The 16,301-nt window shown below is 40.1% G+C and overlaps 1 protein-coding gene across 2 annotated transcripts; it reads right to left on the bottom strand.

Annotated features, from left to right (window-relative positions):
• Positions 1-2,455: 2,455 nt before the first annotated feature.
• On the bottom strand, positions 2,456-9,100 carry LOC115793767 (four and a half LIM domains protein 2-like). Of its 2 annotated transcripts, XM_030748873.1 has the most exons (7): positions 8,962-9,066; positions 7,536-7,610; positions 7,249-7,428; positions 6,965-7,139; positions 6,496-6,665; positions 4,391-4,577; positions 2,456-2,999 (listed from the first exon to the last, which is right to left on the bottom strand). In XM_030748873.1, the coding sequence occupies exons 1-7, from the start codon at positions 9,049-9,051 to the stop codon at positions 2,848-2,850; spliced, it is 1,029 nt and encodes a 342-aa protein (XP_030604733.1). In that variant the 5' UTR covers positions 9,052-9,066; the 3' UTR covers positions 2,456-2,847. The 2 variants fall into 2 exon arrangements, with proteins under 2 accessions (XP_030604733.1, XP_030604740.1); XM_030748880.1 differs by lacking the exon at positions 7,536-7,610 and having other exon boundaries at positions 8,962-9,100.
• Between the last annotated feature and the right edge of the window lie 7,201 nt (positions 9,101-16,301).

Here is a 16,301-nt window from a genome sequence, read left to right as displayed (position 1 = left end):
TGTGTTTGACAGAGCCCGACGCTGTGGCGTTTACCGGGACCCACACAGCGTATTCAGAGTAAAGGAGGGAGCGCAGATGTGGGGCCGCGGCAGAGTGAGAGCTCTGCTTATGTTTGTGCTCTGAGCATGAACCGCTGCTCTGAACTGGGCTCCGACTAATTTCTGCTTCACATGCGCCTCCTGTGGTAAAACAGCACGCTAGATCCGTAATTTAATGTTTTATGTGCTGATTGTAAAAATGCAGAATTAACGCACCCTTCAGTATTTCCTCACATGTATCCAGGCAATGTTCTAATCAAAACCACTCACCAGACTGCTGACAGGCTAGATGAGCCTCAACCTCATTAATGGGCTTCCATGGCCAAGCAGCTGCATCCAAGCCTTAACATCACCAAACACAATGTAAAGAATGTTGCCACTGCCCTTACGAAAATTCACTATGGTTTACTATGGTTTTTACCACGGTTTTACTATAGTTAAACCATGATAAAACCATAGAAATAAACTATGGTACCCCAAAAACCATGACAGCTATGAAAAACCAGAAACCATGGTTTTACTATGGTTATTTAATCATTGTAAAACCATGGTTAATTTTCGTAAGGGTGGACTCTAGAGCAGTGGAGATGTGTTCTCTGGAGTGACAAATCACACTTCTCCATCTGGAAATTCGATGGATGAGTCTGCGTTTGGTGGCTGTCAGGAAAAGATAAGATAAGGTAAGATAGTGTTTATTTGTCACATGCGCAGTTACACACAGTACAATGCACAGTGAAATGTATTTTGTACCTGCAACCATATATACACACACATATAAATAAGAAGAATAAAAATAAAAATAAGTAATTCACACTATACACTATATACTATACACACTTTTACACGGAACTCTAGAATATTATAATATTTACACTGTGCAATAATAGTCCAGTTAGGGCTCAGAGTTGAGCAGACAGATGGCTTGTGGGTAAAAACTCTTCTTCAACCTTTCAGTCTTAGTCCTCAGGCAGCGGTAACGCCGGCCTGATGGGAGCAGGGAGAAGAGAGAGTGACCGGGCTGGCTGGGCTGTTTTAAGATCTTCATGGCCCTCAGCCTTGGCCCTCAGCCATGGCCCTCAGAGAACAGTACTTGTCTGACTGCATTGTACCAAGTGTAAAGTTTGGTGGAGGGGGGGATTATGGTGTGGGGTTGATGTTCAGGAGTTGGGCTCGGCTCGGCCCCTTAGTTCCAGTGAAAGGAACACTTAATGCTTCAGCATTAAGAGCATACCAAACATACCAAGGCATTTTGGACAATTTCACGCTCCCACCTTTGTGGGAACAGTTTGAGGATGGTCCCTTCCTGTTCTAACATAACTGCACACCAGTGCACAAAGCAGGTCCATAAAGACACGGATGAAGGATTTTGGTTTGGAAGAACGTGAGTGCCCTGCACAGAGTCCTGACCTCAACCTGATAAAAACCTTTGGGATGAATTAGAGCAGAGACTGAGAGCCAGGCCTTCTTGTCCAACGTCAGTGTCTGACCTCACAAATGTGCTTCTGGAAGAATGGTCAATAATAAACAGACTCCTAAACCTTGTGGAAAGCCTTCCCAGATGAGTTGAAGCAGATATGGATGCAACATATTAAACCCTTTGGATTAAGAATAGGATGTCACTCAAGTTCTAATGTGTGTGAAGGCAGACGAGTGAATACTTTTGGCAGTATAGAGTATTTGAGTGGACACTTACTCATTCTGACTGAACGCACTCTCTCCAAGCTCATCAAGCAGCCTCTAACACTCTCTGCAGTTCTTCCATTTGCTATGTGTGGTGTATAGAATATGAGCTTTACAGCATAAAACTCACAGCTGTTTGGTTCCCATCATACGCTTCTGGCTTCTAAGTGTTCCTGTTATAACCTAAAGCACTTATTTCGCTTTAAACTGTATCTGCACGTTGTCACGCCTGTGCATCGACAAGCTATGAAGATATTGTTGCACTGTGCCTTCACCTTCCACCAGAAAGGTTACAGGATTGCTCCTGTATGCAGCCTTTTTAAAAACCATCCTGATGGTGAATGCTTAACTGAACATAAATGATTTCTGCATAAATCAATAAATTAACAGAAAAGAATAAAAGTGCACTTTAAAAAACCTTTCAAATTAGCTGCACCTCAACAAAATATAAAAGAAAGATGGAGAATAATGCATGTGTGGACTCTAAATTTAGCTTTGGGGCTTTTTAATTTATTCTAAAACATTTTAAATGTTTCAAAAAAACAGAAATATTCAAGAAATCTATCACATTTAGGTTTATATGTCCTGGAAATCAGGTCATTTTATTTTCTTGCTCAGCACTGGCACAAAGTTCGAGTGTGCGTGACAGTGTAAATGTATACCGTCCCTCTGGATATCTGAATTAACTTACTTAGTGGGCACTGCTTTCATAGAAAGTCAAATCATTGAGCCAGTGCAGCATCAAAGCTCTTTATTGTGCCAAACAGATTTAAATTGGATTACACAGGAATGATTTAATTAGAACAAACAGCATTAGTAGTAACAGTTGCATCATAGCATTATATGTTAAGAACAGCCTCACATGCTCTTACATGTGCTGTCATTCTAAAATGAGACTTATAGTATATTTGGGTTATAGGATTCTTGGCTTGAAAGCACATTTTTGTTCCAGTGAATGTTTCCTCACCAAACCTCAAAAATCCTAATGAGGAATAAAGGCAGCAGGTCATTCACATGAAGCACGGTAACTTCAGTGCATGCATTAAAAAAAAATGTGTAAAACACTGATAAATGATTGAAAATCATGCAAAGTTGGGCGAATGCAGCCGTGCATGCTCGCTTCTCAGCTCAGATGTCCTTGCCGCAGTCGGGGCAGAGGATGTCGTCTTTGCACGTCAGGAAACCCCGACCGACCAGAGACACGCAGCACCGCTTGCAGTTGAAGCAGTCGTTGTGCCACTGGCGCTGCTCGAAAGAGATGTACTTGCTACCCCCGAGACCTGAGATGAAGAGAGGAGTCAGCGGAGAGGAGTCTCATGATCTGTGTAATGCAATAACGCTGTAATTGAGGGTGAGTGGATCCACACAGGACAGAGGAGGGCTCGTTTATACTAAGATTCACCTAAAAGCAATTAAGCTGTAATTGGCTTTTTGAGGAGGCTGCTGTGATCAAAAGTTTGCAGCATTAGATTTGTCTTTCTTTTTGGATGTCATATTTAAAAGTGCTGCGTGTGAAATCGCACTGACCCCAAAATGTTGTTGTTATGTTATAAACTTATTGTTCAGCCTTTGAAGATAAAGAACATTTTTGGCCATTATTTGTTTTAAAATTTCACATTACACCGTAAACTCACTCATTAAATGGAAATGTCTCATTAGCCAATCAAATAGCAGAAACTCAGTGCGCTTGGGCATGTGTGTGGGGTCAAGATGATGCTGCTGAAGTTCAACCATTAGCAAAGTTTACCTTTTTAAAGGGGCACTTCACCTATTTCATGCTTCATAACAAATTTATGCATTTGCTAAGTTTTGAGTATGCAAATGTAAAATATACTGCCAAGTTTCCTACGTTTCCCAGAAATGCATTCAGTCCTGAAGAACATCTTTGGTGGTTAGTGTGTAACCATTTCCCTTATTGCCGGGTTTCAAAAATGGCAGGATTAGCCGGCAAAAAGGTTGTTATCATCGTTCTAATCGAGGATCACTGTTCCGGTGTGGACTGCAGTGGATGTCTGGAGTGGATCTGGATTCCGCTGAAATTAGTGATAACGGCCCACTGAGACGGCTAGCAGGTGCAGGAGGAACCCCAGCTCAGTTGGTACTAAAAAAGTACCTGGTACCAGGTACTACCATCTAATGGAAAACCCTAAAAACAGAGCAGAATTGGGGCAGGGCGAGAAGGTACTAGTGGGCAAAGAGGCATTAGTTTCTGGAGAACAAACCTGCACTGCAATGAAAAATTGGAGGATTTTTTTTTTACAGTAATTACTGTTGTTCACTTATCAAATACTATAAATGCTCATGCCACTGTGTAATAAAATATTAATAGCAGTGTAGTAAGTAAGAAACTTGTCATAGACAAAATAACAGCTTAACTGTTAGCTGTAGTTTACTGTAATTGAACAGGGGCATTTGTACAGCCTAAAAATCATAATTCCAGCATAGTCATGAGGCTCAACACAACTCGCCGAGCTGGCTTGGACAAAAATAACCAATGAATAGTCAGCAAACCTGATACCATGGCTAAGTTTAGCACCTGTAATAGTTTTTCCTGAACATCATGGTGTGTTTAAAAAAATAAATATAAAAGCATTGGTAACCTGAAAACAGGTTAGATGGTGGAAGCATAGCATGAGCAGTACTTCTGACTTGAGTGCATTATGACTTTTACCGCTGATTGGGGTGGTGCAATAAGCACATTTCTTAGCAAACAGGTTGCAGAAGCAGTCGAGACAGTAGGCAAAGTCGTCTCGAGAGGTGAACCGCTGGCCGGCCAGCTGCTGCTTGCACCCAATGCAAACGAAGCACTCCTTATGCCAGGGCTGATCGCGGTAGTTCACACCTCCAGTGGTGATGGGCTGAAAAAAGAGCATTTTATGAATATAATGCATTTGAAGGTACTTAATGAACGGTTATGAAAAGCTGTTTAAAACGTGTCAAAGTTAAACATATATGTACTGTGATAAGAGCAAAACAATGTCAAACTTTTACATGTTAAATATGTGAATGTTTGCTGTTTTTCAATTAAAAACCTTTATTATATTTGATTAAATCATTTGGGGATAATTCAGGATGAACCCTGTGATGCACTGATAACCTGTGCAGGGTGCACCACACCTCTTGCACTATGACAGCGGGGGTGGGCTCCAGCCTTTAAGCACTTATGAAAATAAATTGATTGGATTTTAAAACAGTGGAAACGCTCATCTCGTGGCTTCAAAGTGGGACTTCAACGTCATGGCACACATGACCTCTTCTTTGTTTTTATGCACTGCAGAGCAGAAGCTGACTGATAATCCATGTGTCAAGCATATGATTAAAATTAAGAATAAGAAGAGAAAATATCTACAAGAATGAGAATCTTTGTCATAATATAACCCATTATGGGGTAGTTAGTTTTTAACCCAGGAAAGGGCGATGATCCATTTACACTTTGGGTATTTTAAGGTCTTGAAAATATTCAAATATCTCTCATAATCAAAACTTTAATGATGAACTGATGCATGAATTCAGTTTGAATTGCAAACATTTCTTCAAATATCTACAGCTGAGAAAATTTGTAAAATATCCAGACCCCCACAAACATGTGCTGAAAAAATGATCCTGAAGGGCTGTTTTAATAAAGGGTGTCATATCAGGACTTTATGATTAGTTTATGTCCCGTTGGTCAGACAAACCCTGCGCCAGGCCTGCGACCTGTCCAGGGTGCACCCCGCCTCTCGCCCTGTGGCAGCTCCGTGGATGATGGATGTTGATCAGAAAGTTCCCATTAAAAGCTAAAAGCATGAAACAAGGAGACTGAAATCTCAGCAGAGGATTGGAAATCAGGTAACTCAGACCAGGTTTGGTGCCTCAGACTAAAACGCTAGAGGAGTTGAACAGCCAAACTTGGCACACGGGTAAATCAAAACCCCTGAAGGTTCTTATCTATATCTCAGATTATGATGCCATCATGTTGTCTAGCAACCACCAAGCAACAGGTTAAAATGACCTGTTTTTAGCATTTATAACTAAACAGTTTATAACAAAAATACAATTGAACATTGTCAAATTGTATCATTTTAATTTCAATACAAAAATATCAAATTTATATCTACAAAAGCTATGCGTGATATTCTATGATGCATCAGGTTGCCTGGCAACTGCATAACAAAGGTTAAAATCACTAAATTTTTGTCCTATTTTATTATTTATTTATTTTACATTTTCTCATTGTGGTTAATTATCACACAGGCCAAACAATGCTGTTGCATGGCCATGTACTAGCATTAAAATACATTAGCACAGGTTGGGAAGCAGAGTGCTGTAACCAAAGCTGTCTCTGTGGGGAGTTGTAGGCATTTTTGTTTTATTTCTGCTTGTTTTGATAGTGCAGTTTGTAAAAAAAAAAAAGTACCACATGACTGCTCCCTTTTCTGCGCTGTTTACTGCTCCTTTCCTTTGTAACTTCACATTTCTGTCATTTTTGTGCATTTGTTGCTGTCTTAGTCACCAGGGAGACAGATGACTGCGATCTCACCTCCCAGCTTTTAGCACAAAAAGACGCCTCCGATCCCTGCCTGCGTGACCATCTGTTTCCTGCCCAAAACTGCTATATACCATAGATGTGAGTCTCTTACCCTCCTGCACTGCATTCATTCTCATAATGGCAGCACTGGCATGGATTTGGGCCATATTTCAGGCCAAGTAAATAGAGGCTGTGTAAGGGTAGCTTCTAAATGTCAGTTAAGCCCAGTTGCATCTGCAGTGATTATTTACCACAGTGTGTCCCTTTACCTTCTTGCAGTGGACGCACTGCAGAGCAAACTGCTTCTCATAGCAGGGCAGGCAGTAGTTGTTGCCGTCCTTCTGGACGAAGCTCCTGGTGCCAATGGGCTGCTGGCAACGGTTGCAGGTGAAGCAAATCTCGTGCCAACTGTTGCCCTTATGCTCCATCTTTTTGGAGCCTGGTGGGTGCACAGGGCGGAGAGGGTGAGCAAGAGAGTGACTAACAAATGTCATTTATCAGTTCAATCCATCTGGTGCTGATGTATCGCTGTGTTATTCCTTAGGAAATCTCCAACTCATTACAGCTATTGTGGCTGTAGTAGCACATGCTGTCATTATTGCTAAATATGTTTCTATTATCCCATCAGGCTTTTAGGCTTCCTGCAGAGTGGACTATTTGAATCACCTGATACCTGATTTAAGTCATCAAAATGATGATAACTGAACCATTAAAAAACACAGATAACAGTTTCCTCACCTGGCATGATGGTCTTCAGACACGCGTGGCACTTGGCGGAGTACTCGTTGCTGTAGCACTCGATGCACATGAGCGCATCATTTTTGGTGGCAAAGGGCCGTTCGACCAGAGACCGGCTGCACTTGTTGCAGAGGAAGCAGTCGCTGTGCCAGTGGCGATCCTTGTATGACAGATCCTGCAGAGAGAAACACTCCTAGCTGTTGTGACCCGTGCAGATACTTCACATGCTGCAAAATTAAAATCACTGTAAGAAAAATGTAGCACTTAAAACAGGGGTGTTTTACCTTGCTCGTGCAGCTGATGAGCTTCTGGCAGACTTCACAGGTGTTGGAGAAGAGCGCCTCATAGCACTTGATGCAGTACGGCCTTTCCTCCTTCAGGATGTACTTCTGCCCGTACAGAGACTCCTGACAGTCTGTACAATCATAACGCTCGCCCATCGTGACTCGTTTGACTCTTATGCTCTGTAAGATAGTGCCACAAAAGTTGTGTAACTGCAGCAGCCACACACAGGAGCAATCGCTGGCACAAATTTAATCACATTTCTGTAACTGGAGAAGAATTACAGTACCATCTCAGGACCACGTGGCACATAAACATAATGATCATCATGCCTCTCTGAATATGGGCAGCCCTGCTGGAATTCCTATGAAGTTAATAAAGTGCTTCACTCAGCAAATTAGGCAAAGGAATGTCTCAAATGGCTCTGAAATTGGAACCGAACTTAAGTGTAAATTCAACTCCCCCAAAGGAAGGCGGGGAATTTACACTTTTCACCTTTGTTTAATCCTCTACACTTTTGTATGGATCCTATTGCACCCATCTATACACACTATTTGCCTCGTATACATTTCAAACACTGTTTCCTCCATAACCCTTCATAACTCCTTGGTACCCTCTGTGCCTTTTTTATTTTGCCTTCTCTTCTGTGTCACTCTACATTTCCTTCTCTACCCTCTTAAAAGAAAACAAAGAACCACTATACCTCCCACACCCCCACATAAACCACCTCTAATCCTTTGTAAATCCTTAATTTTTTCAGTGCTTTCCAAAAAGAAAACCCAATGTACCCTCATAAACCCTGTATAACCCTTCACAAACCCTCTGTAGCCCTTCATGAACTATTCATACACCTTCATGAATCTTCTCTTTTCACCCACTTAACTCATTAATCTTAATAAACCCTCACCAACCCCCTCTACACCCTCCAGGATCCACCATAACCTTTCATAAACCCTTCATACCCCTGATAAACCCTCTGTGGCCTTATCTAAACCCTCTAAAACCCACTGGGGGTTCGGTATCTTGCCCAAGGATACTTTGGCATGCAGCCTGGAGCAGTCAGGAATCGAACCACCGATCAGTAGGTGACCTGCTCTACCTCCTGAGCTACAGCCAGTAAGTCCCCTTGCTGGTGTACCCATGTCTGAACCCTTTGTACCCTCTACGAATGCCACCTCACCCCCACCCCTCCCCTCATCTGCCTCCTCCTTTTTAATCCTCTGTATTCTCTGCCTAATCTGAAATCCCCAGATCACTTCACCTTTTTCCCCTTCATAGCACCATCTACATTTATTAATCCTTTCCACTATCTGAATTCCACTAAAAACCGGAGTACTTTGCAATAAACCCCATCTTTAACCTTGTTCTTAGTACCATACTTTCAGAATAATTTGTGCGCGCCACATCACTTCGGTAATTGAATTTATTCAAACGTCATGTCATGAAGTGTCTGCCAAATATCAAATAAACTTCTTAGAATTTGCTGGGAAAAGTCCCTGTTTACTTTTCCCTCACTTTTCCAAAAAAGAAAAAGAAAAGAAACGAGAAAAAAAAGCTCGATAAATAACCTGCTAAACCTCCAGAGAGAATTGAACAAAATTCAGCTAATCATGGGGAATTTGCTAATGCAATTATTACTGTGCAAATTGTATCACGATGCAGATTTAATGCATGAGTAAATTAAGTAAGCAAAGTGAGCAGAAGTAAAGTCGTACCTGAGTATCAGAAGAGCAGCCTGGTTGCAGCTGGGCACCAGAGGTGTCTACTGAGCGCTGTGGTCCATCTGCTTTATAGCGTGAGAGCATAATGTGACCCACGCTGGGGCGGGGAGGCGGAAGCAGTGGTGTGACCAGAGTGGGCAGGTTATATTCAGACGGGTATAAAGTCGAGCTAAAAAGCTGAAAATCCCAACAAATCCTGTTGTGGAAAGCTCTAAACAAACACACACCAAATGAAAAAGGGTCTCTGATCAGCTTTGGTTTGAAGTTTGCCCATTTAGAAGAAATACTTGTGTTTTTCTTCCCCGTTATGAAACTTTAAGATCTTGTTTTTCTTGACCTTTTGGTGGTTCACCTGCAAGCTTCACACACATTTTGATTCCATTTTAATGAGTGCATACATGAATATGCATGGATAATAAATTGCTCTTCATAGTATTTCCCAGCTTTAAGCATATTATGCTCATCATGTTTCCATTTAATACATCAGCTGTGCAAACTAATGATGCAAAGCAGCTGAAATTGAACTTTGCTGCATGCTAATGTGAGAGAGGAGGCAGAACATTTGTGTCCTGGTTCCTGTCACTAAGCTGATTGTGGTGAAACTTTGTAGAGAGGTGGAGCACGGATTCAAGGAGGAGAACCTGTTAAACTCTGATGTGGATCTGGATCACTTTCTTTAAAACTGTGAAATGCAGAATTACGCTTAGTGGAAGACTGTTCTTAAAGAGCTTGCCATTTAGTGGTGTAATTAAATCTTGGATGGGATTTCCGTCTTCGGTTCAGACCAGTGCTTCTCAAACTTTTTCTGGTCTGCAAGCCAAAACAGCCCCACACCCTGCGATCTTTATCAGTCACAGTAAATGTGATCCAAGCTGAGATTTACTGAAGTAAAAATCTGAAGTGACTGCTGTGACGTTTTGTTCAGTCTGCAGACCCTTTCTCATTGTGAGGCTCAGATTAGCAGTTTTCTCAATGCAACTCTTAAACTGATTATCATTTAACTTGGACTTTAATGTCTCTCTCATTGATGAAATGCTAACTTGTTCCGATTCCTTAGCTTTGAGGTTTAGAATTTTCAGTGATTTCTGTATCATTGCTGTTTGTATTTCTACTATCAGTCTGCACTGACATTGTTGACTGAACTGCTGCCTGTCATAGGGTCTTGTTTTCCTGGTTACATAAAACTTTGGTTCTTGATCAAATATCAATAATATAAAACCATCAATAAGTCCTGTTAGACATTAAACCTGCCAGACATCAGCTTTTTGTTTTGTTCAAAGCGCTGCAGCTTCACTAGCGTGGCTGTGGACTCATGAGTTTACGTTTCGGGTCGATCCATCGTGTAGACCTGCTCGTTGAGAAAGGGTTAGTCAACTCGACTCCTGTGCAGACTTGGGTTTAAAATGGAGATAAAAGAAAACAACAACAAAAACTTACCACGTAGACGGAAATTCTGTACAAACATGTCTGCTGCTCTTTGTATGAAGTAGATCGTTTCAGCTTCAATAGGCTGGTTGTTCGGTCAAATTGTTGCTTTGTCCGCACCCAAAAAAGGTGTGAGGAAAGTTGCAAAGGAAGAAAGAATTAATGGGATCAGATGCAGGATCGGCATCGGTGCTGCAGGTCCTTTGAGGGACAACATTCAAAGGTTCTTAGACTGGATGAGAAAGATGAAGTTGTTTTTAACACTGTTTCCCTAATTTGTGTCCAAATTAATAAATGAGCTGGCTCATAATTATTACACACTAGAATACTTTACTGACTGGTAACACAATACTTTGCCTGTAGATGGTCCCACAGCTTCGGTTTAAACTGAATTGCAATTGGAACTGGGACACTGGGCAACTCTTATCTGTCATCCCATCAAAATAAACATTTTTGGTAGATGTTGTGGCAGCAGATACAAGAAAATACAATAATTTCTTAGAGGACATTTAATTTAATAACTCAAACAGCTCAAACAACAAAAACATTTAATAAGTCCAGTCTGACACTGCGTGCCCCCATAAAGGCTGAAAAATCCCTCGACACCGTGCGTTGAACCGAGTCCGTGGATCGAGGAGGATTGTAAGATCTGGATTAGTCTGACAGTTTTCCTTGAAATCATCCAGATGATGTGTGAAAATCTTTGTCATTGATCTTTGGCATGCATTTGTGTAGATTGTGTGTGGCACAAATTTTGCCCCATTTTGCAATATTAAAGAATCCAGTACACGATGCATGGATCCACTAAATTAGGTCAAATCTCACCTGTGATGAACTCGTCATTCAAATCCATCCATAACTAACATGATAAAACAGACAAACCGAACCAATTATCTAACTTCCTTGGCCAAAGTAACGATAGCCAGAAGAAATCCCAGATATGAATGGTCCCACTGTCCTGGAGCTCGGATTTGTCTCTAAACACTGATCAGCAGTTACTAAACTGACTGCTGAACAACAGGGTTCACATAAATTCACTGAAAAACTGGCATTTCTTACTGTGGACAGTTGTTGACATGAAGTTCTCGTATGGTCATAAGCCCCACTGGACCAATATAAATGTTTTTAAATTTAGTTTATTGAATTAGTCATGGACAATATCCAGTTAAGCCCATAATGCAGCAGTTGATTATATAAACTTTTGAATACTAACTAACCTCAATAACCTCTCACATAAACATCACAGGACTGTTTTCATGGCTTAAATCGAGGAATAATGTTTAAATTTAATTACTTAATATACTAACTTACATTTAAGTGTATTACAGTATAAAAATGTCTATAAAACCATGTCTTGTGTACCAGTGTATGAGTGCAACATGTGCTCATGAAATCACACTGAATCCACTTTTATAATTTTACAATATAACACTAACGAGCTTTCCCAAAAACAAGAGCATACACAGATTTACCTCAGCCAAAGAGGTTATGGTAACGTTTGCATGTGCGTGTCATTCTGTCTGTGAACATGATAGGTGTGCAGAGTGTTAATAAGCCATTAAAATTTGGCTCACATCCACTGAGGTCTTCAAGGTCAACTTAATGATTTATTGCTCTAAAACTGACAAAAAGCCTGATAACTTAGAAACTATGATTCTTTAAGTGTGGTGTGTATTATTAACACATAGAAATCTGAAATATCATGTCACATTTGACCTCTGACCTCTCCTTCAAGGTCAATAGATTGATCTGATAATAATGCTATGTAGAGCTATTTAAAACACTTTCTTAGAGCCACTGTTTGTATTGGTAATGTATAGGAAACGATACTGGTGGATTCTAAATATCACATTACTGTTTGCATCCAAATGTCAAGTCCCATTTGACCTCTGACCTCACTTTTATATTTCACATCTGGCTTTCTTTCAAGAAAGAGAAAGAATTAATCCACTTGTCAAATATTAAACATTAAAATCAGTTTTAACACTTTGCACTTGTTTTTACTGCATTACAAACTTCTTAAAGTACAACCATAACAAAACAAAACAAAAGGAATATATACAAAATACAATACTATCAGAGGTGGGAAGTAACAAAGTACAAATACTTTAAGTAGAATTTTCAGGTATCTCTACTTTACTTGAGTATTTGTTTTTGGACTACTTTTCACTTTTACTTGCCACATTTTTTATGCAAATATCTCTACTTTCTACTCCTTACATCACATACAAAGAGATGAAAGAGGCAAAAACATATACAATGTATCACAAAAGTGAGTACACCCCTCACATGTCTGCAGATATTTAAGTGTATCTTTTCATGGGACAACACTGTCAAAATGACACTTTGACACAATGAAAAGTCTTCTGTGTGCAGCTTATATAACAGTCTTCATGTAGCGCAACAATTTGTCTTAAGATCCTCACAGAGTTCTTTGCCATGTTGGAACTTTCAGTGACCAGTATGAGAGCGTGTGAGAGCTGTACTACAAAACTGAACACACCTGCTCCCTATGCACACCTGAGACCTAGTAACACTAACGAGTCACATGACATTTTGGAGGGGAAATGACAAGCAGTGCTCAATTTGGACATTTATGGGTGTAGTCTCTTAGGGGTGTACTCACTTTTGTTGTCGCTGGTTTAGACATTAATGGCTGTATATTGAGTTATTTTTTTTATTTTTCCATTTTTGGCCACAGCAGCTTTTCATGACAGTGGAGAGAGACAGGAAATGGGGGAAAGATACAGGGGAAGACACGCGGGCCGGGACACGAACCCACGCCGCCCGCACCACAACGCAGCGTGTGTATGTGGTCGCCGGCTTAACCACTAAGCCACAGACTACTTTTCATTGTGTCAATGTGTCATTTTGTCAGTGTTGTCCCATGAAAAGATATACTTAAATATCTGCAGAAATGTGAGGGGTGTACTCACTTTTGTGATACACTGTAATTTGTGTATCATTTATAGCTCTGTACTAAGGGTTAAAGTGGGACAAAATATGGGTAATTATTTTTTGGCACAACAGATGTTCATAAGCGGTACTTTAGCATCATCATATTGAAGAGGAACAAGCATAAATGGAGTAGCATGTTGTGGCAGGTAATTTCAAATGCAACATTTCTATCAGCTCAATAAATATCAGCAAACACACAAACTGTTTGTGTGCAGTTTGTCACACAGCATGTCTACTAACTAAAGGTCCAGCTGCTGTATTTCTCAGCGTGAGAAAGAAGTTCACTCAGAGATGGAGAAAGATGTAAGAAAGAGGACAGGAGAGGAAGAGGAGAGGTTATATTTAAAGGTAAGGACTAATTAGTGACATTTGATAAACTGGAAATTTAAAGCTTACATCCTCATTTTTAAAATTAGATATTGGGTCTATATACACTACTCACAAAAAGTTAGGGATATTTGGCTTTTGGGTGAAATTTCAGGACGAGCCTAAAATGCATTCAAACCTTTACAGGTGAACTTAATGTGACCTTCTCTAAGCTTTTGAATGCACATGTCCAACTGTTAAATGTTTCAGAACTTTTTGCACAAGTTGCTGTTCTCTAACGAGGAACTTAACGGCAAAATTCACAACAGGTGTTTGATCCTCGAATCGACCAATAAATGTCCTGGTTCATGATGAGGACGACTGTTTAAACACCAGCTCTAATTGACTGCATTTTAGGCTCGTCCTGAAATTTCACCCAAAAGCCAAATATCCCTAACTTTTTGTGAGTAGTGTATAATGTGAAGTCTTTTTTTTCAGGGAACCAATGATTCAGCATTTCAGGGGTTATATAAGTTCTCATTAATCACTTGTGTTGTAATAGCTCCATTCTTACATTCACTGATTGCTTTTGAGACTTTAAATAGCCCATTTCCCATTCAGCTTCTTGTATGTTCTCTTGAGTGTCCAATCTCCATACCTCCAACTGATGCGGTGAGTTGGGGCATTCTAATCAGTATAGATATTCAAAGTATTCCCTAAAGCTATTATTAAATTCCAGGGGACCTACTATTAGATTTCCTCAAGAAGTCATTATGCTTTTAATTGCTCTCTAAGACTGCACTTCCTTAATTCTCCACTCCAGCAGTTTAATTTGGCTTGGTTGGGTCATTGTTTTCATTGGGATCAAGTGCCAAGGATTTAATTTGTTTTTATAAAATTTACATTTCTGTTCTTTGTCTTTTAGCTTATATATAATTAATTATTTCTCCTCTCATAGGCTTTAAATGCCTGCCATCTTATGCTGGAACTAGTTTGGTCAGTATTTCATTTGGAATAGACATCTGTTTTAGTTAGAGAGAAATAGGAGCGTGATGACTTATAACTTTACTGTCATTCCTGCAGCTTTGAATTGGTGATAGCCGTTCTCTCGATAAAACGAAGTATGTGGGAGCGAGACTTAAATGTGGTGGAAGGAGGATTCTACTTTTCCGTGCTTCTGTTCACACCAAACCTTCACCAGGTCTTCTCCGACTTTTAGTTAGTTTGTTTTTCATTGGCTTCCTTTATGCTTTTGTATCTTATTTATTGTTTGTGTTTTATTTCTCGTGCCTGCCTGTTTGACTCTGACCTTGGTAACAACTTTGGTGAATGCTGTTCAAATAAACTTTATTATTATGTTACTGTTTCAATGACTGGTTTCATGTCAACACTTTAGAGTAACAGAAAGGTGATGTGGTAAAAGAAGGAGGACAACGAGGACAGTTAAAAGTGGTTCATAAATCAATCACCAAAAATGAACTGAAGCAGGACATGAATCTCCTGACTCTCAGCTGAGTTCAGCCTGTTTAGTTGACGGATATAATTTCATGTGTCCTCATCAAATTAATGCAATTAGTGCTCAAAATACTTGGAACTTGCAGTTGAGAGGAAGTAAGTTTAGCCATGGTCCGGATCACTTAAGGCAATGCACGATATATCCCTGTGTCACAAGGTAAATGTCCCTTAATGAATGGCTTATTTTCCAGTCACTGTCACCTTTTAAATAAAGGCACATTGTGTGTAACTTCTTCAGGGCAAATGGTAACAAACACACAAGAAATATGTTTATTTAAGAATCTGCAGCAGTCATTTTTTGCTAACTTCTCTGTCTTATCTTGCACAAAGCCTGCTGCTCAGTGATTACAAATCACGTGGTTTTGTACACCCTGGTCAAGGTTTTGATGGTTTAATGTGTATGGACCAATGAGACATATTCTTCTCTTTGATCTGAAGCCTTTTTTGGTCTTGTGATTATTTCTGTTTAACCTGGTGACCCTAGTTCCTGGGATTTAGCTGGAGACATCAACCCGCCTGTGAAAAGCTCTCTTATGAAAAAAACAGTATTTGCACATTGAAGACAAACTTTGAGCTCCTGGTTGAAAGTCTCATCTTTGATTTGTGACAAACTGGATGTTGGAAAACCTAAAGATTTTTGGAAGTTTTGCACCACTGTGGAGATACCAGATGAAGCCTGACTTTTCTGGGTGAGTTTCTATTTGTGAAATCTTTGGTTTCAGGAGTTGAAAATTTGCCCCCCCCCAAAAAAAAAAACCCAATACCAGTCGGTTTTAACTTCTTGGGATGCTTATGGCATGCATTTAAATGTGTTTACAGCCTTATACAATGAACGTTTATATATTTCCAAAATTAAACTCGAAAAAGGGTGACGCAAGCTGTAAACAGATAACATTCACTTTCAAAGTAAAAGCCTCAACCAAACTTGCTGGTGTTAGCTACTAACTTTGCACCTCATCCTTTCATCCAAATACATGTCCACGTCTGGCTTCAAAACAATGTGGCAGCACTCAAAACATGAACTTTGAGACTTGAAAATGCTCAATTCAAAACCAGGGAGTCCGGTCACAATGGCTGTGTCCATCTTTTATATACAGTCTGTGGCATTACATAGTTGTGAAACACTTTTG

This window comes from Archocentrus centrarchus, chromosome 2, assembly GCF_007364275.1.
Source record: "Archocentrus centrarchus isolate MPI-CPG fArcCen1 chromosome 2, fArcCen1, whole genome shotgun sequence".
NCBI classification, from domain to species: domain Eukaryota; kingdom Metazoa; phylum Chordata; class Actinopteri; order Cichliformes; family Cichlidae; genus Archocentrus; species Archocentrus centrarchus.
This window is presented reverse-complemented; position numbering and strand designations above follow the sequence as displayed.

Coding starts and splice junctions, on each gene's coding strand:
- LOC115793767 (XM_030748873.1), bottom strand. CDS start 9,051: ATGCTCTCACGCTATAAAGCAGATGGACCACAGCGCTCAGTAGACACC. Junction 7,429..7,535: donor TGCCACGTGGTCCTGAGATG/GTACTGTAATTC, acceptor ACTATCTTACAG/AGCATAAGAGTCAAACGAGT. Junction 6,666..6,964: donor TCTGAAGACCATCATGCCAG/GTGAGGAAACTG, acceptor TGCACCCACCAG/GCTCCAAAAAGATGGAGCAT.